At 33.8% G+C, this 23,368-nt stretch overlaps 1 protein-coding gene across 2 annotated transcripts in view; it reads right to left on the reverse strand.

Annotated features, from left to right (window-relative positions):
- Positions 1-2,396: 2,396 nt before the first annotated feature.
- LOC142323060 (small G protein signaling modulator 2-like) overlaps positions 2,397-23,368 on the reverse strand; it is a 133,258-nt gene continuing 112,286 nt past the window's right edge. For both annotated transcript variants that reach the window (XM_075362185.1, XM_075362184.1), the window contains exons 22-24: positions 8,896-9,005; positions 5,058-5,225; positions 2,397-3,375 (exon numbers count right to left, since the gene is read on the reverse strand). In XM_075362185.1, the coding sequence (XP_075218300.1) occupies positions 3,287-3,375; positions 5,058-5,225; positions 8,896-9,005 (367 nt within the window). In that variant the 3' untranslated portion in view covers positions 2,397-3,286. The remainder of the gene's footprint in view (positions 3,376-5,057; positions 5,226-8,895; positions 9,006-23,368) is intronic.

Here is a 23,368-nt window from a genome sequence, read left to right on the forward strand (position 1 = left end):
TTATTGTTTGATGCAATTATATCTCTTTCTTGTATAATGATTACAAACATTTTCATGAGTTTTTTAAAAGCTATCAATTTAATAAACAATAATTCATCGACACATAAACTTGGAGCTGTCAGGAAAATCTAACTAATAATATGTAGACTGCCTACATGAATATTTGATTCATATTTAACAGAAATCTAATGGCACTTCCTTGAATTTTATCGAGTTAAAAACAGAGTTACGTAGAAAGAAAAGAGAACTCTGTTGACTAAGAGTAAATTAAAAAAATAAAATTCCAGAATAAATGAAAATCATACTAGAAATCAAAGACATTTTGTGACATATTTATTAAATAAATTTACATATGGACATGGTAAACCAATTAAAACATGAAAAATTTCAAATTTTGAGTTGCAAATTGAGTTAGTAATTAAACCAATTTTTATAACTTTATTTTTTAAAAATCGATTCCATGTAAAATGCACATTTCACATCCCCACAACTTCTGCCCTCAGTTATAAACATACACAGAGAAAATTTTAATTACTATCAACAGGTGTTATCGGATGATGTGTCATTGGATAAGTGAGGAACTCTTAGGATATTTAAATGTCCAACATATTCCAAATTTGAATTGTATAAATAGTTTTCTTAAACCAATCATGTCTAACCTAAGCCGTTAAACTATTGGGTAAGTATCAAGGGAGAATCAAACAGAAGCCACAATCTGATATTTGCACAACTAGTAGCGGTCGTATCCCCTGATGATATGCACAATTTTTCTTTTTATATGTTTATAATTGAGGGCAGAAGTTGTGGGGGTGTGAAATCTGCATTTTACATGGAATTGATTTTTAAAAAGTTAGGTTATAACATTAAGTTTAAGTTAAGGTATGCTCTGAAGATATGAATTCAACTAAAGAATTAATTTCTGTGAATGTATAAATGACATCAATTCATGTAATAAAATTTACTAATCAATGCAGTCCTGTCTGACCACTACATATATGCCTAAATAGATATGACACAGAAAACAAGCGAGGTCAGTACATTCTGCTTAAGAGGTTAAGCTATAAATTATGAAGAACATACATTTTTATTTAATTTTTTGGTTTCTTCTTATTTTAATGAGTTTGTCTTCTTTGCAGACAATTTATTACTTTTCAAATTTTTTTGTAGAAACCCATAAAAAAACAATACTTTTGAACAAAAGGTTTTGCAAAATATCTATAAGACTGTTTTTTTTCTCTAAAAAAAGCTTTAACCACTAAAATTAGCCGGTTTATAAAACAATCATTACTGCTGCGAAGACTCCCAACAACCAGTTAGTTAAATAATCACGTAGAGTAAATTTAAGCTCATAACATTCTATTTTTTCTTTACACTTCCAACAGACATATATATTATTTAGTTAATCTCAGTCAGACATTTATCAATTTCTTTGAGTTTGCAGAGCTCCAAAAGTACTTAATCAAAGCAGTTGGAAAGGATCAAAACTGAGAAAGCAAAATGACAACATTTGACCACGAGAAGTAAGGTTCTGTTTTAATTCGACGTTCTGGCATATTAGCTGTTTGTATATTTATGACACCATTACGATCAAATCCATTTTTTGATTTTTATGAAAGTTTGTATTAAGGCTCCTTGCTGTCGAGTAATGATGTACATGCAATGATTTTTAATAAAATTGTACAGTTAGAGAAGGTGGCTACCATCTTCTTTAGACAACAATTGATAGGGAGGTGTACAGTTGTAAGTTTCCATCACCAAGACACTAATGCTGCACACTAAACAAATGATCTCCACCCCAATGCTGATGAAAACTACTCCATGAGGTGCGCGCGCACTCTCTCTCTCACACACACACACACACACACATACACACTACTTCAAATTTTGTTACACAGCTCAATTTATTAAATTCAGTACAAAATGAGTGAGGTCTACAGCTGATAAAACTATTCTTATTCCACATTCAATATCTATTTAGTTCATTTTCATTAGTCTTCCAAGTCTACAGCACTTTCAAATACAGAAATTACACGGTTAAACATAAATTTGTACAAAACTCACATGAAAATCCCCATACTAAAATCATAGCATTTAAATCAAAAAATCGACTGAAACTGCAGTTTCAGAATAGTTATATAAATAATTTGGGAAACATTTCACAACATAATTTGATGAAGATAAGTCGGCATCAGCTGAAAAATTAAGCATCATTTTTTTGCAGAAGGTAAGAACAAAAATATCAGAAAATTATGTCTACATTATCAGTTTAACTAAAAGAAAGGAAAAGAAAATTGTGGCAGGAGAACATTGAAAAATAGAAATCAAGATATGAGAAGGAAAAAGAAGGATTAGAATGTATGATGGGGGAAGTGAATTTTAAGCCAAACATGTATTCATTACTTTTTCTATTTTTCTAATATCTTTTTCTTTATTTTCTCAAAACTGAGTTTTTTAAATTACATTGAACACAAAAAAATCATAATTTAAGTTCATCAAATACTAGAACCATAATTTAAAAAAAAAATAATAATTTAGAATTTCATTCTCTATTATTAAACATGTTACAATAAAATAAACTAAACAAGATTTTTTTAAAGAGCAAACCTCCATAAATTTTTAATCAGTTTACAGTTTTGTAATGGAAAATTTTCTTAAATAAAATTATGAATTTTATCTATTATTATTTACATCTACAACAAAATCTAACGTTATCTTTCACCTGATTTTAGTTAAAAATACTCAGATTATTAGATAATGTCATTCAAGTGAGTTTTATTTTTTTTGAAATATTAAATTGTTTTACTTTTGATTTTTAAGGACCAGGAAGAATTTAATTTCACGATATTGCACGGGTATTACACTACAGGTCTGCATAAATATTATTAACTCTCTATTTACAAATTAAAATAATTTTCATGCCCTGACTCTCACATAAAAAAATATTTTTATAGTGCCGTTTTATAGAATATAAGAAAGAACACAATTTTTTTTATTTATTTTTTCTTGATTCTGTGGCACTAAAACTGAATAATCATGGTGTCTGTTAAATGATATCAACAAAAGTCATTAACTGTTCAGATTCACACTACATTTTACAGTATAGTCACACATATGACCAACAGTCAGCAGTTAAGCCCATATATTTGGTAAACACATAACAAAAATAAGAAAATTAAGAATTAAGCACCATCACATTTAACACCACAAGTGTTAGTTATACAAATGACTGAAGAGTGTCGGTATTTATTAGGCTAATCGTTAATACAAGAGATCAAGAATATCTTATTTACTTGTTTTCAATTACAAGCTGTAACTGAAGAACCAAATTACGAGCCAATGATAGTATAGCTTTCGCATCATGCCGTTCTGCCATTTCTGTAAAAAAAAGCAAAAAAAAAACAGTAAATGCACTTCTATTCATCGACTGAAAATTATTAATATCATAATACATTTCTACACAGTATGCTTCCTTACAATTTATGGATCAAAAAATGCTATAGAATAGTATGACAATTAATATTTAATAATCTCACAATAAATATAAGAATCTTCTCTGTTCATTCAACTGCATGCTGACAAGTCAAATTACACACCTTCCAGCTACTACTGATGGTAATCATTGAAATTACTAGCACACTGTTAAAAAAAAAATAGTAATCTCATTCCAATAAATCTGATTAATAAAGAAATCTCTTAAAAAGTAAAAATAATCATTTTTAAAAAAAAATTTTTCAAAATTCAATTAGTTAAGTATATATCAAAGTTCCTGTCAATATGATTTAATCACTATAGCAGAAGGGTGATTAAACAATAATTTTAGTAGCTGCAATTATTTTTCACCGAATCTTATATTGTTTACAGTGCTTATGGTTCCAGTATTTTTTTAGTACAGTGGAAGCAGTCTGATAGTGATAAAAGAAATCTGTTGTTTTATAAAATCTGACCTCAAATTTACCAAGGAGTATGTCTGGTTGTGCTCCTTGCCAAATACATTAACATCAATCATTAAGCAGATTGTGAAATATATAGTATGAATTATCAACTGATTCAAGTGATTTCTATACAGACGATATTAATTGATTTGATAGTTCCTGGTTACCTAAGTCCATTAAATAGATCAGTTCCTTTGATAATTTCTCAAATTACATAGGCCAATTAATTGGATTAATTTTAGCATAGGAGAGAGCCAGTTCTCAATTTGATAATGATTAATTAAAACATCAAGGTAGTCGTCATTGACATTAATTACATAGTTCCACCAGAAGTATATCATAGTCCTTTGACTGTAAGTCAGATAAGTCATTCAATTAATCAAGAATTTACTGACCTCAAGATGATACGATTTCAAAAAAAAAAATTAATTCAGTTTACACATGTATAACTACTTGAAATCGACTGGAGTAATAATCTTCTACTTAGCAGTTCAAAAGAAAGAACTGTTAATAGTTTGCAGCCATTCATAAGCAGGAGTGTGAAAACCTTAATCAGTAAAACTTTCATTGATGTGAAAATCATCTAATTTTACAGGCCTATAATAAAAAGTTTATATTTACTAAGCGTAAAAGATTGTAATGTTTACTAAGCGTAAAAGATTATAAAGTTAACTATTTATTCTGATAACTATTTGTCATAGCACATTCTGCATAGTTTAAAATCTACATGAAGCCTTTCAAGCTTAATAAAACATTTAAATAAGTTTCCGATATTGATGAAGCACTTTTTATGTTAAAAACACACATACAGGGATAGAAAATTTTTCTTAACTTTACAGCATTTAATATTACTGTAAGAACCATATCATGAAAGAAAAATTTGTTTTAAATTAAATAAAATTTTTAAGGGTGTGAATGTAACTCAAGTGTACAAGCACACGTACATACAGGCAAATACAATTGATGGGATTAGTTCTAAGATATTGCATCATTAGTTTTACAATTCTTTTGTAACTATCTTATATTAGTAATGGAAAAGTTTACATTACGACCAATATAGAAGCATACTTATGAAATAAAAACAGACTGATAAAATAAAACAGTAATCGCTAAATATCATATTACCATTAAAGAATTTAATGACATCAGTAAAATCCATGCAATTGGTGAGGATGATGTCACGATATGTCTTAACAAGTGCAAGAGCAATAAAAAGAACAAAATGCGTTGATGCAACATGTTTTGCAGCCCAAATTGTTTCCCAAACAACAAAGACATCATCATATACGAGTTCTGTAAATTAAAATTACATATATTAAATTAGATCTTTAGAAATAAGTTCCTTTTTAAATCAATGCTCCTAAATAGCAGGATGAGATGAAATCTTAATTATTTATGAAAAAACAAATTAACTTTATACTTGATTCACACAATAGATCGGTTAATATTACTAGAAATATTATATTCTAGGCAGACCATTAGTTTCAGAAAAAAAAATCTTAAAATAACATTTTTGTGAAAAAATTAGTAAAAATATTACTTGATAATATACTTTATATTTTATATTATTTATCGTGCAATACATGGATGTGCTGTGTCCAAAATACAAAAACTAAAGATTCAAACAATTATAGAAGAAAAGCAAATATAATATTTATATATGTATAAAATTATAGATTTCAGTATAATTACAAATTGACATCTAGTTTTTTCAGCCATTTGACTCCAGGTGGGGTAGCACGATAAACATCCTGTGGATCTCCCTTGCATACTCGCTGTGGACAGTACTTAATTAGATGTTCAACAATTTGGAGTGGCTCATCACACTCACAACCAGCCGTAGGTGAAATATTTTATATTATTAGATAACATAAATGAGAACTGTAGAATTACAAGAAAAGTATTTTTTAAACTATATGAAAAAACTACTTTCTATAAAGTAATTGTAAACTATGGAATCAAGCAAATGGTATCTGATCCATTACTTTTTTGTTATTAATAACTTACCTAAGGTGTTAGGAAATGATAGCTACTGATGTCACAATAATAATATACAAATGTAAAAATTTATAAATTTTCATAAACTGATTATAAATATTAACTACTACCAATATTAACTACTAATAATTGATGATCATATAAACATTTTTTTAGAAATAGAAAAACAGAATACATACTAGATTTTTTATAGTAACAGCCAAAAACATTCAAACTAAAGACAAATGGATATAAAACAAATAGCTTAAATGTATTTAAGAACTTTTTGTTTGTTTTTTTATATTTAAAAAAAATTCCTGATGGTCAATTTCAAAATGACAGCCATTTAAAAATACATTGTTACTTCAAGTCTTTGTAAAGATAGGAAATTGTTTTCATTGAACTGTGGTATTAAAAAAAAACACACTTAAAAAAAGAAAAGAAAAAAGATAGTTTTATTATTTACCACAGTTATATTAGTAGCAGAGTAGTTCTTACATACCAAGTGATTCCAAATCGCATGGCAATCTCTCAGGGGATAATTCTATAACCAAAAATAAGAAAAAAAGTTCATATAAACATAGGTAAAAAAACTGTTCGTTAGCATTCAGCTCGTGAAACATTTGGCCCTGCGTTTTATTTCCTCTTTAAAATTAAACCATACTAAAATTCTTGAAGTCCAAATTGAGGAGTAAATTTGGTGCTTCCTTATGGTTTTGATCTAAGAAATTGAATAAAAGTGGTTCCAGACCTCTATCTCATGTTGGTTTTAAGAAAAACGGGGTAAAACACGAAAACGTTTTGCTGGAAAATACACTTTTTTAGGGTTGAAATAAAATAATTTTGTTAACTTATCAATAAACAAGTAAAAATTTCTAGTTAACTTTGTAGAGAATATAATTCTGACAAAACTGATGTAAATATCATCTATTACAATTAAACACAATTTTGAGAAGTTAAATATTAATTAGAAACAGAACATCCAAATTAGATTGGAAAAATTATATGATTTTAAACAAAACAATTTACATACAAATGCAAAAAACTATAAAAATAAATTTGAGACATCCTTCTAAAACATATCAAAAATTTTTATTTTTTTACAGACATGGTAATAACAGCTGATTAACAATTAACTTTAGCGTCTAACATTTGAATGTTCATTTGAGTGGTGTTTGTGCCATTATTGTTCGGTCAGTCATTCACAATGGGTGATACCACAAATTTGTTTTCATTTGGAGAGATGACGGACATGTTGTTAATTTATGGTAAAGTAAATAAAAATGGATTGGCTGCTGTGCATTAATACCAGGAAAATTATCCAGATAAAAATATTGAAGAGTCCTGTTTTACAAGAAATGGCATTGTAAATTATCAAAACACTTACACTTGGGCAGACGAAAATCCCCATGAGATTGATACAAGTAACTTCCAATGCACTTTTTTATTTAATAACCGATGTGGTCTTCTTGATGATAATCTCATAAGCCATTTTTTCTTACTAACAAGGCTCAATGGAGAGTGGTACTTGCATTTTTTGCGAACAAATCTGATAGAACTCTTGGAAGATATTAAACTTGCAGATAGAAGGCGCAAATAGGTTTTTCAATGATGGTGCACCTGTCACTACTGTTGTGATGTGATGAATAATTTAAATGACACATTTAATAAGTAATGAATTGGCGGAAACAGACTAGTAAAATGACCACTTCAATGTCCTGAATTACACCAGTGGGCATTTTCCTTTGGGGTTGGATGAAGTAGTTAGTCTCCGCTCGTATTAGCACACAAGAATTAAACATTGCATAATAGAAGCTGGAGCCACTCAAAAAAGGATCTCCTACCCTTAATCAACGACAATAACTCAAGTCACCCCTAACCAAAGCTAAAATCAAACCAATGCTTCATAATAGATGGAAATAAACTTAAAAGCTAACAATTTAAAGCATCAAAACCAGAAGATAAAGCTACCCCTAACATTACCATTTGCCATTAGACATGCCCAGCTGGCATGGATTCGCTTAGCTGAACTGTGCACTGAACGGAATGGTCCCAACATTGAGCAACTGCTTTGAAGAAATATTTGCAGCTTTATCAAGTAATCATTTTGATATTTAATAACTTTTAAAAAACCAAAAAAAGATTTTAATCTTTTAAATCTATTGTTTTTTGTTATTGATAAGTTTTCTATTTCTTTTCATTTACATTATGTTGTTCAAACATAGATGAAAACTTTTCTTTTTACAATTGTATCGCTTTTCCAATCCAGTTTATGTGTTCTGTTTCTAATTAAAGTTGAACTTCTTAAATTTGTGTTTAATTTTAAGACACGTTATTTACGTCAATTCTAATAATTAGTCTCTACAAGTTTAACTAGAAATTTTCACTTGTTTATTGGTAAATTAACAAAGTTATTTTATTCTAACCTAAAAAAGTGTATTTTCCGGCAAAACGTTTTCATGTTTTACCCTGTTTTTCTTAAAACCTAAGTGAGATAGAGGTCTGGGACCACTTTTATTCAATTTTTTAGATCAAAACCATAAGGAAGCATCAAATTTACTCCTCGATTATACCTCAAAAATTTTAGAGAGGGAACAGAAAGAAGGATTAAATGTTTCATGAACTGATACTCGCTAATGAACAGTTTTTTGACCTATGATTATATGAACTGTTTTTTAATTTTTGGCTATAGAATCATCTCTCAAGAGATTGCTGGGCAATTTTGAATCATCCTATATAAGTGACATATGATAAACACACCTCAACCTACAATTTTAGTGTTTAAACTACAGTTCTAATTTAATTTCCACAAAATGTTCCGATGAAGCAGAATGAAATAAACTCTGTTGAACAAACGAAGCAGTTAAGTAGAAAATTAATTTTTATAAAAAATATTATTATAAACAACACATGATAGCATGTACATGTTTCTGTATACAAATTGCCAATGTTAAACTTAAACATTCATAACTTAGATTAGGTTTACCTCTTTTGAAGTCCAATAAAAACCACCGATAGCAGAAGTAAAAATGAGTATAGTCCCCATTCTGATGCATTAATTCAAACATTTCTGAATCCAGTATACGGATTAAAGATCTGGAAAATTAATAAAAAACAAAATTACAATTTCCTCATTAGCAAATTTAATATGTTTTAAAGCAGAGGTTCTCAACTTTTTTAGGCCTGTGCCCTCTTTGCGTCCTCGAATTATGCCATGCCCCCCTAGACCTAATGAATTGAAGTTAAAAAGTTCTACTGTGTTTCTATTAGGATTAATTAATCTAACTCAAAAAAGTTTATAACAATTTTATTACACATATATAAAAATACTAATATTTGTTTTGCTGAGGGAATATTTTAATTTTTTTTTTTTGTCTTCCATCATTTGACTGGTTTGATGCAGCTCTCCAAGATTCCCTATCTACAGCCAGTCATTTCATTTCAATATACCCCTTACATCCTACACACCTAACAATTTGTTTTACGTATTCCAAACATTGCCTGCCTGTACAACTTTTCCCATCTACCTGCCCCAATAATATCAAAGCAACTATTCCATGATGCCTTAAGATGTGATCCATAAGTCTGTCTCTTCTTTTAGCTATATTTTTCCAAATGCTTCTTTCTTCATCAATTTGCCAAACACCTCTTCGTTTGTCACTTTATCTACCACCCTGATTTTCAACATTCTTCTATAACACCACATTTGAAAAGCTTCTAATCTTGTCTTCTCAGGTACTTCAATTGTCCAAGTTTCACTTCCACAAAAAGCTACGCTCCAACATATACTTTAAAAAATGCTTTCCTGATGTAAATAAATTATATTTCTGACTGACGGCTCATTTCACCTGTGCTATTCGGCAATTTACATCGCTCCTGCTTCATCCATCTTTAGTAATTCTACTTCCCAAATAACAAAATTCTTCTACCTCCATAAACTTTTCTCTTCCTATTTTAACATTGAGTGGTCCATCATCGTTATTTTTACTACATTTCATAACTTTTATTTTGTTCTTGTTTATTTTCATGTGGTAGTTCTTGCGTAGGATATCATCCATGCCATTCATTGTTTCTTCTAAATTTTTTTAACTCTCAGCTAAATTACTATATCATCAGCAAATCGTAGAATCTTTATCTTTTTACCTTGTACTGTTACTCCAGATCTAAATTGTTCTTTAACATCATAAACTGCTAGTTCTATGAAAAGATTAAAAAGTACCGGGGATAGAGAACATCCTTGTTGAACTCCCTTTTCTATAACTGCTTCTTTCTTATGCTCTTCAATTATTAATGTTGTAGTTTGGTTCCTGTAAATGTTAGCAATTGTTCTATCTCTATACTTCAACCCTAAATGTTTTAAAATGCTGAACATTTTATTCCAGTTTACATTATCAAATGCCTTTTCTAAGTCTAAAAATGCCATGTATGTTGGTTTGTTTTTCTTTAATTTTTCTTTAATCTTCCTTCTACTATTAATCTGAGTGTTAAAATTGTTTTCCTTGTTCCTATACTTTTCCTTAAACCAAATGGGTCTTCTCCTAACACGCCTTCCACTCTCTTCTCCATTTTTCTGTAAGAATTCTAGTTAAGATTTTTTATGCATGAGTAGTTAAGCTAATTGTTCTATATTCTTTACAATTTTCTACTCCTTCTTTCTTTGGTATCATGACAATAACACTCTTTTTGAAATCTGATGGATCTTCCCTTTTTCGTAAATATTACACACAAGTTTGTATTATGTATTGCTTCCTCACCTGCACTGCGCAGTGATTCTGCAGGTATCTATCCCAGGAGCTTTTCTGCCATTCAAATTCTTCAATGCTCTCTTAAATTCAGATCTCAGTACTGTATCTCCCATTTCGTCCTCTTTAATTTCTTCTTCTTCCTCTATAACACCAGTTTCTAATTCATATCCTCCATATAACGCTTCAATATATTCCAACCACCTATCAACCTTTTCTTTCATATTATAAATCAACGTACCATCTTTATTTAACACATTATTCGATTTTAAGTTATGTACCCCAGAATATTCCTTAACTTTCCTGTATGCTCCATCTATTTTATCAATGTTCATTTCTCTGAACACTTTTCATTTGCTAATTTTCAATTCCTGTTTTTAGTATTTCTTAATTGTTGATATTTCCTTTTACCTTTTTCATAATAGTATTCTTATACTTTTTATGCACAACCATCAGCTGCAATATATTCTCTGATATCCAAGGTTTACTACCAGTTCTCTTTGTTCTACCAAAGTTTGCTTATGCTGTTTTAAGAATTTCCTTTTTAACATTCTCCCATTCTTCTGCTATATTTTCTGCCTTATCTTTCTTACGCAGACCACCGATGTCCTCTTCTTTACTTCCTATTCCTTGAGCTTCTCTAAACTGCACCAATTCATCTGACATCTTTTCATTAGGTTTTTAAACCTTAATCTACATTTCATTATCACTAAATTATGTTCACTATCAATGTCTGCTCCTGGATATGCTTTGCAGTCGATGAGTTGATTTCTAAACCTTTGCTTAACCATGATATAATCTATCTGATATCTTGTAGAATCACCTGAATTTTCCATGTGTATATTCTTCTATTGTGATTTTTAAGCTGGGTGTTGGAAATTAATAAATTATACTTCATATAAAACTCAATAAGTTAGTCCCCTCTTTCATTCCTTTTGCCCAGACTGTTTTCACTCACAATATTTCCTTCCTTGTCTTTTCCAGTGCTTGCATTCCAATCTCCAATTATTATTACAATTTCTCCCCTTTTATGTTTGAGTGTTTTGTCAATTTCTTCATATACACACTCTACCTCTAATAATGAGATCTTCATCATTGTGAGCACTTGTAGGCACGTTAACAATCATTGTCGGCTTAGGTTTTGAATTTATCCTGATTACAATGATTCTATCGCTAAGCTTTTTGAAATAATCTACTCTCTTCCCTACCTTCTTGTTCATTATGAAACCTACTCCTGCATGCCCTTTATTTGATGGTGAGTTAATTATTCTAAAATCAACTAACCAAAAGTTGTTTTCCTCTTCTCACCAAACCTCACTAATTCCTACTACATGTACATTTAACCTACCCAGTTCCCTCTTTAAATTTTCGAACCTACCAACCATTTTTAGACTTCTAACATTCCATGCTGCAACTCATAGAATGTTATTTTTTAATTTTCTGGTAAATGTCAGCTGGAGTGGAGTACATGTACACGCTTGCACAAAAATCACTCCCACTACGTAGATGGCTGTGCAGATCTCCCACCATAGTGGCACTGTGACCCCACAACTCACAGGCTCCAATAAAAGAGCAAACACGAGTGTGAAATTTTCAATTCATCGTCAACCACGACCTGTAGAAGACCAAGAAGAAGAAGAAGACAGAAGTTCCCTGGCTGTCGCAATCTGGGACCTCCCATCAGATGTCAACATCCCCGCTAGAGAAGCAGAGCTGGCTGGCCCGCCGTGCTAAGGGAGCCACTGCGCGTGGATGCTACCTTTCTGCTGCAGCTCGGCGGACTTCAATCATCCTGACCGGCAGAGTCAGTAGCAGGAGCCAGCAAAACGTGGGATCGCTTGGGGAGAACTGCCTCGGCTGAGCTGGTGAAAGACAACCAACACTGACCAGATACTGAGGGGCTCAGGGAGCCACTACTGCCATACTATAGTGGGAAACCAACTGTCGCTGAGGAGAAGCCAGGTCTGATTTCAATGCACGAGCTGCAACTCTCTGACTACAGCCGAGTTGACTTCGCTGGAGACCAGCTTCCAGACCCAACAGCTCTTCTCAGAGCTAACGCAAAAACGGCCCTTTTCAGGGACACCACTCCAGAAACCTCAAACAGCCCTTCTCAGGGATACCATAAGGTTTTACGGTGCCATGTGCCGACAAAGCCATTCGGCAACACATGGCGCCCAATGTGGGGGTGAAGATCGTCTGGACGAGAAGGTTGGACATAGCTACACCTCTGCCGAGCACATGTTAGCCGACAGACCAACACACAAGGCACCCAACAACATTGAACGCCTGGTTGAGGGCATCTGTGCAGCATTTTTGCTGGTGATAATGGCAACCTTCAGCGGCCTACCACATGAGGACCCAGAACTGTTCCTCTCTTGTCTACAAACTCAGCTACAAGAACAGAGAGTACCTGTTGATCAATGGGCAGAATACGCTGAAGGGCAGCTGAAAGGAGAGGCTCTGTCCTGAGCCAGGCAATATAAAGACTTACAATTTGATTAGTTCGAGTTCATCGACCAATTTCGCCTTCAGACAACTGCCAAGCACTGGACTCAACTTTATGGACAAAGGCAAGGAGCTAATGAATCGGTGGAGCTTTTCCTGTTGTAGAAGAAGAAACTCATTCATCGACTAGCTCCCGATAGTGAAGTTGCCTTCCTACCAATATTGCTGGAGCAGCTCAGACCCAATTCGAATTTCACTGCGAGCGGTAACCATCCATGATATTGACAACCTGCTGCATCGGGCCATCACCATTAAAGTAGACGAGCAGGAGATCCAAGTGACAATGAAGTTGAAGAGTACTCATGAAATCCGCGATAGTTCTGAGAGGAGCTCGCTGCATCACGTAGATGAGCTTAAACCAGATACTTCCGTGGCTAGAACAAATGAAAAGGCATCGACATAGAAGCAGCTTGGCTCCGTGGTGTCATTACTGCCCGGAATGCCATTTCCACAGGGACTGCCCAATAAGAAAGTCGCAGCAGGGAAACGAGTATGGGTCCTGGCTGTGAAGCCAATCAGGGCCCTCAATCAACTATGCTTTGACATCCCTAGAATCACCGTCGGAGTAGCAGGACAACTAATGAAAGCGGCCAACTTCAGCTTTGAAAGAGCTGAGCTGTTTCCGTGGCAAGCCAATTCCAACACAGACAATAAGATAGATCTGTCATTGAATTCTAATTCCTACCGTACCATGGAAGTAGTGCAAATAATGCTTCTCTGCAGCAACACAAAAATTCTTACAACGCTTTTGCTAGTCCCGGGACTTCGGGAAGAAATAATCTTAGAACACAACTGGCTGAAGGAGCAACATGCCGTGTTGGACTACAGTCATGGCTGCTACCATCTGGATAGGTAAACCCGCAAAACCGTTTTTTGACACGATCAACCCGAACCTGCAGCATCAAAAGTGGACTGGTCGGCAATGAAAAGTGCAGCACCTCCCGAGGTAAAGACAAGATTTGAGACAGTGTTGAAGCAGCACCAGAGAGTATTTTCCAGCACTTCCTTGCAATCAACTCGGTCAGCGTACATGGGATCCGATTGGGAAGGAAGTCAGCCGTTTTGCTTACCGAGGTACCGGTACAGCGAAGAAAAGAAACAAGATAAAATAGCGGTATAGCGAAGATAACAGAACAAGCAGAAGATATGCTGAGGCAGGAGGCGACAAAACCGTCGACATCGCCCTACAACTATCCAGTAGTAATTGTTAAGAAGGACTCTTTACCACGTTTTTGTGTAAACTTCCGGAGCCTGAACGACATCACGGAAGATGTGGACTCACCACTGCCACTGATCTATGAGACTATTAAAGACCTGGGAGCGCTTGTGTCTTTTCGATAGTCGACCTTAAAAGTGGCTATTGGCAGATATCCCTGGAGGAATGATCCAAACGTTTTACAACCATTTCAGTTCCAAATGACGTCTGATACCAGTCATGCCGTTCGGCTTAAAAAATGCACCTACCACATTTCAGCATCTAATGTAAGACGTTCTCACTGGCCTCCTCTGCCAGTCCTGCCTGATCTACCTGGACATTATTTTTTACAGCAGTAGCTGGGAAGAACACTTACACCAACTAGACATGGTTCTGGAATGCCTACAACTTCACCACCTGACATGCTCTTTGGAGAAATGCCAATTTGGCCGAGACGAGGTGTCATTTTTGGGCGATGAAATCACACTCACGGGCAATAAAATGCAGAAGCAACACCTACGTGCCATCATCAAACACAAGACCCCCAGGTCAAGAAAAGAGCTGCAGAAATTCTTCAGCACCTGTAATTGGTTACGAGAACATATCCCTAGATTCTCAGAAGTTTCTGTGCCTCTGACTGATCTGCTGCAGGGGAAATACTGGAAATGCACAGACACCGCACAGCACGCCTTTGAAGCTGTTCAGCAGACTATTGAAGTTATCTCCGCCAGATCCAAAGCTTCCTACAGTCTTACAAATCAATGCCAGCCAGCGAGGACTGGGAGCTGTGCTGTACCAGCAAGCTGGTAACGGGGAGTGAAGAGTCAACTCGCACGAAGCTTTCAGAGGCAGAGAAGAAATATCACTCCAATGAGCTCGAATGCCTTGCCCTGGTGTGAACAATCAAATGCTAACGACCGTACCTCGAAGACTGAACTTTCATTCTCAGAATGGACGACAAGGCTTTAACATGGCTAAGGCAGGCCACCGAGCATAAAACAAAATATGCTCACTGAGCCTTATTGGTTCAAAGTTTCAAGTTTACATTAGAGCACTGTCCTGGCTGGAAGAATGAACTACCAATCTGTTGTCAAGAGAACCAGCAGAAGAAGAAAATACTAAAATGGTGCGGGATGAAGAGATAGACTACATGTGACTGAACACTGCTAAGAAGAGAATGGAGTGGTTACACCCCGACTGCAAGACGTCGTCACCACTTCACTGTTCCAACATGTGCAGGAAGCACAAGAAGCCGAACCAGAGTGCCAACAATCCAGGTTACAAATTCGGCCTCAGCCACTCACTTCAGAGTGGGCGAAAACGGCATCGTATGGACAGCAGTGCATAGCACTAGGGCAGGACCCCGACCAGTGGAGACCTGGCAATCGCTCGGCTGTCATACCATACTACTATAACTGGTTCCAGAAGCTGGTCATCCCGGAGCAGAAGAAACCTGCCGGGCAATCCGCCATTACTACGATTGCCAGGACCTAACGAAAGACATTCGGCAGTATATCAGGAAGTGCCGCACATGCGCCCGCTACAAACGAGAGCCAAACCCTCCACCAGACAATCAGCGACCTCGGAGGCCTACAGCGTGTTGTAAGCATGTGGCAGTTGACTTAATAGGTCCATATCCAGAAACGGAATGAGGCAATAGGTTCCTGATGGTGGTGACTAACATGTATTTCCACTAGGTCGAGGCTAGGCCTGTTCCTTAAGCTGACACGAACAACATCTTCAGCTGTTTGGAGGAGGAAGTGTTTTGCCCCTGGAGCTATCCTGCAGTCATCCTGACATAACGGGAAACACTCACAAGCTGAAAGTGGAAGAAATTATGCGACACATTGCTCACTAGACTACACCCACATACCATCCACAGATGAATCCCACAGAGTGTCGTAATGAGGAGGTGATGAACATACTGAGAATAGTCCTCGAGCAGGATGTCCAACACCTAACCTGGGTTAAGAGTGTGCCACAAGTACTGTTCGCATTAAGAAATCGGGCTAATGCCACGACCAGCACGCCACGAAGCATACTGCTTGTTGGGAAACAGTTGAAGAAACCCAGGGACTGGCAGCACACAAAAGCAGAGGAACCACCTCAACTCACTGAGGAAAGAGAGGAGAAGGCAGCATCACTGCCTTGCTAGTGCTTGCTAGGCTATTCAGTCTGAAATTGGAAGTTGACATTTGTTTCATGAGTTCAAATGAAGAAGATCTGTACCTACAATTTACAGATGAGAAACGTATCCACCACTTAAACACACAGGTGTTTTATCAGGTGTATTTATCAGATTTCTTTGAATCAATCAACCTTTTGAATTTGAAACTGCAAGGACAGAAAAAATTTTGAAGACTTATGCGATGAAAAATCTTGTGGTAATGTCACCTTCAGAGTTCAGAACCCCACTTTTCATCCTTCCCATGTCTTAATGACCTTCCTTATAACCAACAAAATCTTTCATTAAATTTGAAAAGTGAATTGAAGAACTTGATTTCAGAATATTTAGCATCCATATAAACTGAAATTGGACACTTCTTTCCAGATCTTCTTTCAGATTGCTGGCAACTTCAGTTGACATAACGAATATTCAAAATCAAAGTGGTCATGCTTCCTGATTCTCCTTTGGAGCAGGCAGTTGATCTAAAATGTGATCATTAAGCAGAAGCAGAGTTGCCAAAGATGACTGTCAAAGATTTTTGGTTAAGCTATTTTCTTGTGTACCTGCAAGTTACTACAGAAGCTGCAATGTTATTGGTGCATTCTTCACAATGTATCATGTAAGTCCGGGTTTCCTACGCTGGCTTATGTCACATCAAAATACCAAGCACAGCTGGATGTTGAAAGTGATTTGAGGTGTGCATTACTAGAGTTGGGACCAAACATTAAAAAACTTGTGAAAGAAAAACACTGCCAGCCCTCTTATTAAATGTGTTCTTAAGAAATAAAACAAAAAATGTAGCCTAAAATTTTAACTGCAGTGAGAGTTTTGCACGAAGTATAATTTAGTAATTGCCAACACCCAGTTTAAAAATCATAATAGAAGAATACACACATGAAAAAAGCCAGGTGATACTGCAAGATATCAGATAGATTATATCATGATTAAGCAAAGATTTAGAAATCAACTTGTCGACAGTAAAGCTTACCCTGGAGCAGACATTGATAGCGACCATAATTTAGTGATAATGAAATGTAGATTGGGGTTTAAAATCCTGAAGAAAAGGTGTCAGATGAATCAGTAGAATTTAGAGAAGCTTGAGGAAGAGGAGGTAAAGAAGATTTTTGAGGAGGACATCGCAAGAGGTCTGGGTTAAAAAAGATTCCCATTCTTCTTCTACATTTTCTACCTTAAGAATGGGAGAATACTAAAAAATAAATTCCTAAATCAGCAGAAGCAAACTTAGGTGGAGCAAAGAGAACTGGTAGAAAACTTGGATTTCAAAGGAAATATTGCAGCTGATGGATGAACGTAGAAAATATAAGAATGCTAGTGATGAAGAAAGTAAAAGGAACTATCAACAATTAAGAAATACTATAAACAGGAAGTGCAAACTAATGAAAAAAAAGTGGATTAAAGAAAAGTGTTAAAGTTAAGGAATATTCTGAGGTACATAAATTAAAATCGAATAATGTGTTAAACAAAGATGTGTTAAATCAATTTATAGTACGAAAGAGAAAGTCGATAGGTAGTGGAATATATTGAAAGGTTATATGGAGGAAATGAATTAGAAAATGGTGTTATAGAGGAAGAAGAGGAACTAAAACAGGATGAAAGGGGAGAAACAATACTGAGATCTAAATTTACGATAGCATTAAAAGATATAAATGGCAGAAAGGCTCCTGGAATAGACAGAATACCTACAGAATTACTTCACAGTGCAGCTGAGAAAGCGATTGCCTATACAAACTGTTGTGTAATATTTACGAAAAAGGGGAAGTTCCATCATACTTCAAAAAGAGTGTTACAGTTATGATACCAAAGAAAGGAGGATAAATGTGAAGAATACAGAACAATTAGCTGAACTAGTCATGCATCAAAAATCTTAACTAGAATTCTGTACAGAATAACTGAGAGGAGATTGGAAGAAGTGTTAGGAGAAGACCAATTTGGTTTCAGGAAAAGTATAGGGACAAGGGAAGACATTTTAGCGCTCAGATTACTAGTAGAAGGAAGATTAGAGAAAAAAAATATCAACATAATTGGCATTTATAAACCTAGAAAAGGCATTTGATAACATAGACTGGAATAAAATGTTCAGCATTTTAAAAAAAGATTAGGGTTCAAGTACAGAGATAGAAGAACAATTGCTAACATTTACAGGAACCAAACTGGAACAGTAATAATTGAAGAGCATAAGACAGAAGTCGTAATAAAAACGGGAGTCTGACAAGGATATTCCCTATCAACGTCACTTTTTAATCTTTACATATAACTAGCAGTTTATGATGTTAAAGAACAATTTAGATCCAGAGTAACAGTACAACGTGAAAAGATAAAGATGCTAAGATTTGCTGATATACTAATTTAGATGAGAGTAAAAAAGATTTAGAAGAAACAAAGAACGGCATGGATGAAGTCTTATGCAAGAACTACCACATGAAAATAAACAAGAACAAAACGAAAGTAATGAAATGTAGTAGAAATAACAAAGATGGACCACTGAATGTAAAAATACGAAGAAAAAAGATTATGGAGGTAGAAGAATTTTGTTATTTGGGAGGTAGAATTACTAAAGATGGATGAAGCAGGAGCAATATAAAATGCCGAATGGCACAGGTGAAACGAGCCGTCAGTCAGAAATATAATTTCTTTACATCAAAAATTAATTTATATGTCAGGAAAAGAGTTTTGAAAGTATATGTTTGGAGCGTAGCTTTATATGGAAGTGAAACTTGGACGATTGGAGTATCTGAGAAGAAAAGATTAGGAGCTTTTGAAATTGGTGCTACAGGAGAATGTTAAAAATCAAATGCCTGGATAAAGTGACAAATGAAGAGGTGTTGCGGCAAACTGAGGAAGAAAGAAGCATTTGGAAAAATATAGAAGCATCCTGGAATAGTGGCTTTAATATTGGAGGGACAGCTAGAAGAAAAAAATTATGCAGGCAGACAATGTTTGAAATATGTAAAACAAATTGTTAGGGATGTAGGATGTAGGGGGTACACTGAAATGAAACAACTAGTACTAGATAGGGAATCTTGGAGACCTGCATCAAACCAGTCAAATGTCTGAAGACAAAAAAGAAATGGTACTATGGTCACACTGGGTCATTACTCAGAACATTGTGGCAAATAACACAGTGAGATGAATGAAAAGTGTTCTTTTCAGTATATGTGAAGCTGAACCTTATATAGTCATCATTGTATATTCTTTTCTTTTGTAATGATTTAGCGTTGTTTAGCACCACTACACACAACAGTCACTCACACAAATGACTGGAACACAATCAACAATCACCTGTTTTGTGCAGTATAGTCACCAACCAGTAGTAAAATTATCCTAGCCACGGTAGTGTTTTTTGAAGAATCACTGGTTGTCTGCTTCCAACAGACATGCAAAGAGATCCAATAGTATTGCGGCAAACTATTTGGATATAGGCCAGTGTAAATAAGAAAGAAATTGAGAAAAAAATTTAGTTGAATCAACAGATCTTTTTCTCAGCGTACCATGCCTCCCCTGAAATTCTCCTACAATCCCCCAAGTTGAAAACCCATGTTTTAAAGCACAAAAATGGAAAAATTTGTGCTTGTTATATAATATTTTTTTTAAATGTTATATCATACACTGTTACATTTTACTATAATTAACTTTTTAATATCAATAGCTGCTTAGCAAAGTATGCAGAATATTAAAATGGTATCCATCTCCTGATAAAAGGTGTTTGTTATAAAAAAAAAAAAGGAACAAATATCTGTTACACTAAAATAGAAAGAAATGAAAGCTGGGATCCTTTTTTTTTGTTGCATTTTTTCTTTTAATTATTAAAATTTTTTTAATGTTCCAGAGACATCAGGAGGGCAGTTTAGAAATAACATCATTCTTTCTACAGTCTTTTACAATGTACTCCAATCCATGCCTTAAACAATCAGTACTTAAAAAATACCATTCAGATTATAATACTGTAAAACAGGATGATCCACAGGGGATAATTTCAGCCCCTCCATTGTTTTCACTGTACATTAATAATATGCCTACTGAACGGGGTTATTAGATTTTTTTTATGCCAACATATTAGTTATCATATAGAGAAATTACATAGCCGACTACATAATTTTTTAATTTTCTTCTTTCTTACTAGTATATAATTTGTTCCATATCAGTAGAAGAGAATTTTGGTTTACTAAATGATCAACGGCAAATAAAAATTTTGTTTTTAATTACCAATACACTTATTGTGGATTTCTCTTTTCTGTGTATAATATTTCTATTAATATGTTATTTACATTTGGGCGAGATTCTAATCTTCTGAAGAATAATGCTTTAGACATTTTTGAGAAAAATTGAAGGAAATTTCTTTCCCTACAATATTTTAAGCTGTGAAAGATATTTTTATTTATTTATTTTTTGGAGATCTTATTGAATCTGGTTGCTTCTACCTTTGAAGAAGTACCAATTCCTTTGAATCCTTTGTGAGTAGTTCTGAGAGCATTGTAGAATAATCTGGGAAACCTAATTCTAATTCTACGAGAATTTGATTTTTTAATGTAAAACATACTACTACACGTAACTTTCATTACTGCAACCTGAAAATTTTTATTAAATGAAATTCTTATTTCTCCCTACAGTCCGGTACAATTTCATTTGACATCAACAAATTTAAACAGTAGCTATCTCTGGAACTGACAATGCCTTTTTCTTATTCATTATATCCTACACACCTGAGCTTAGATTTAATGATGTTTTGATTATGGAATACATATTTATAATGGCTACTGTAAAACAATAACTACTTTTAAAAATAGTTACAAGAACAATTTTTTTTTTTGGTTGAAAAATTACTTCACAAAATTACTTTCTCAGATTTTTGCTGTATATCCATGCTGCAGAGTTCTGCAAAACAGATTCAAGGTCCAACAAAACTTTTCATCAAACTATTTTTGAGTATGTATTCAAACAATTTGCTGTCATGTTGTTCACAATAAAATGCTAAACATATAACCCAACAAAATATAATTTGACAAACTAGTATTTACAGAAACATTAATAATTTAAAAATTGACATTGTCAGGAATTGATATTACAAAAAAATTAACAGTGTTGTAGCTAGTGTTTACCATAAAGAAATCCAACAAGTGAAAATTATTAACAATATATATCTTAACAAACACATAAATAGAAAATTAACTCATTTTACCATTTGATTCACAGAGTGATTCATCATATAACAGATGCAGAATTTAATGAATAATTAAATATAGCAAGACAAAGAGTGATAAAAAAGCAACATAAAAAAAATTCTATTGGTAATATCATAAATTAAATTAAATTTATTAGAAAAATCAATACAATTTTTAATACCACTACTCAAGCATCTTTAAAACCTTTTTTATCATTAAAACCTAAAGATAAAAATAAATAACCTTCAACATAATTAATCACTGTCCAGTACAGTGGAAAAGGACTAAAAACAATATTTAGATGTAAAATATTGTCATGTGTTCGTGGCTCGATCAGGATATTGAGAGATTGAGAAATGAAAATGTTTATACAATTACAATTTATTGGTTTAAAAATACAAGCAAAACAAGACAAATCATTAATAACAATAGTAATAATAATATTACGACAATCATAAAACAAATAATAAAAAAAGTATAGTTAACACAACCACAATGATAATCAGAATAATAGTAGTAATAATAATAATAACAGACAATTAAAAAACCCACAATAATAATTAGAATAATGGCAACAGTAAACAATAATATTAAAGGTCCATAATAAACAAATAGTAATAAATGTCAATAATAATAAAAAGAGATTACATAACAAATAGAATTTAAAGTAATCATCAGGATTTATTCACAGGTAGATAAATAATAAAAACCAGAATTCAATTCCATTGACAAAAGACATAGCATGACCGCTAGTCTTAACACTTTTAACTATTAGTCATGTATTAACAACAATAGTACAATAGAGAAGACAATTATAAAATTCTTTCACTGTAAATACCTTTGCTGTTCACAAATAAAACTATCCTAACAGTTTGAAAATGAAATTTAGTACATTATCTCATCTCTTTCACTTATAGTCTTACAGTAACTCACCAAAACATTACTTGTGATGTTACCTTAGTTGCATTGAACCTATACTCAAAATTCGCTCCTTCACTGACCTCCTCAGAATACTCTTGCTGACTGACGTCTCGCGGACTGATTCACAGAGCTCATATCACAGATTCTCCTTGCAAAACTTTTAACTGGTCTTCCACACAGTATTTATACTCCTATCTTCTTTAACTGCCAGACCGGACCCAACTCGAAGCGTGAGAATGATCGACTGCCCTCTCATTTTCTCATGAAACTCCAAGCCTTGGTCCAGTAACTCTTTTCACAGAACCACATGTGTTTATTGTATCAATAGACAGTATTACAAAAGATCATTATTAAACGGACCTGTTACCTTTACTAAAAGGGTTCTTTTTAGCCCATTTCTGGATTCCTCCCATTATTATATTTTCTACTACTGTTTTCTTAATTGAAAGGAATCCGTTACTCAGGTCTGCTATATCTTTGGAAGTCGAGAGTTCCAGCGTTCAAGTCCTAGTAAAGGCAGTTACTTTTATACGGATTTGAATACTAGATCGTGGATACCGGTGTTCTTTGGTAGTTGGGTTTCAATTAACCACACGTCAGGAATGATCGAACTGAGACTGTACAAGACTACACTTCATTTACACTCATACATACCATCCTCATTCTTCCTCTGAAGTAATACCTGAACAGTAATTCCCAGAAGCTAAACAGGAAAAAGAAAGAAGAAAGGTTCGCTATACCGGTCT

The sequence above is a fragment of the Lycorma delicatula genome, chromosome 4, assembly GCF_047948215.1.
Source record: "Lycorma delicatula isolate Av1 chromosome 4, ASM4794821v1, whole genome shotgun sequence".
In the NCBI taxonomy this organism is placed as follows: domain Eukaryota; kingdom Metazoa; phylum Arthropoda; class Insecta; order Hemiptera; family Fulgoridae; genus Lycorma; species Lycorma delicatula.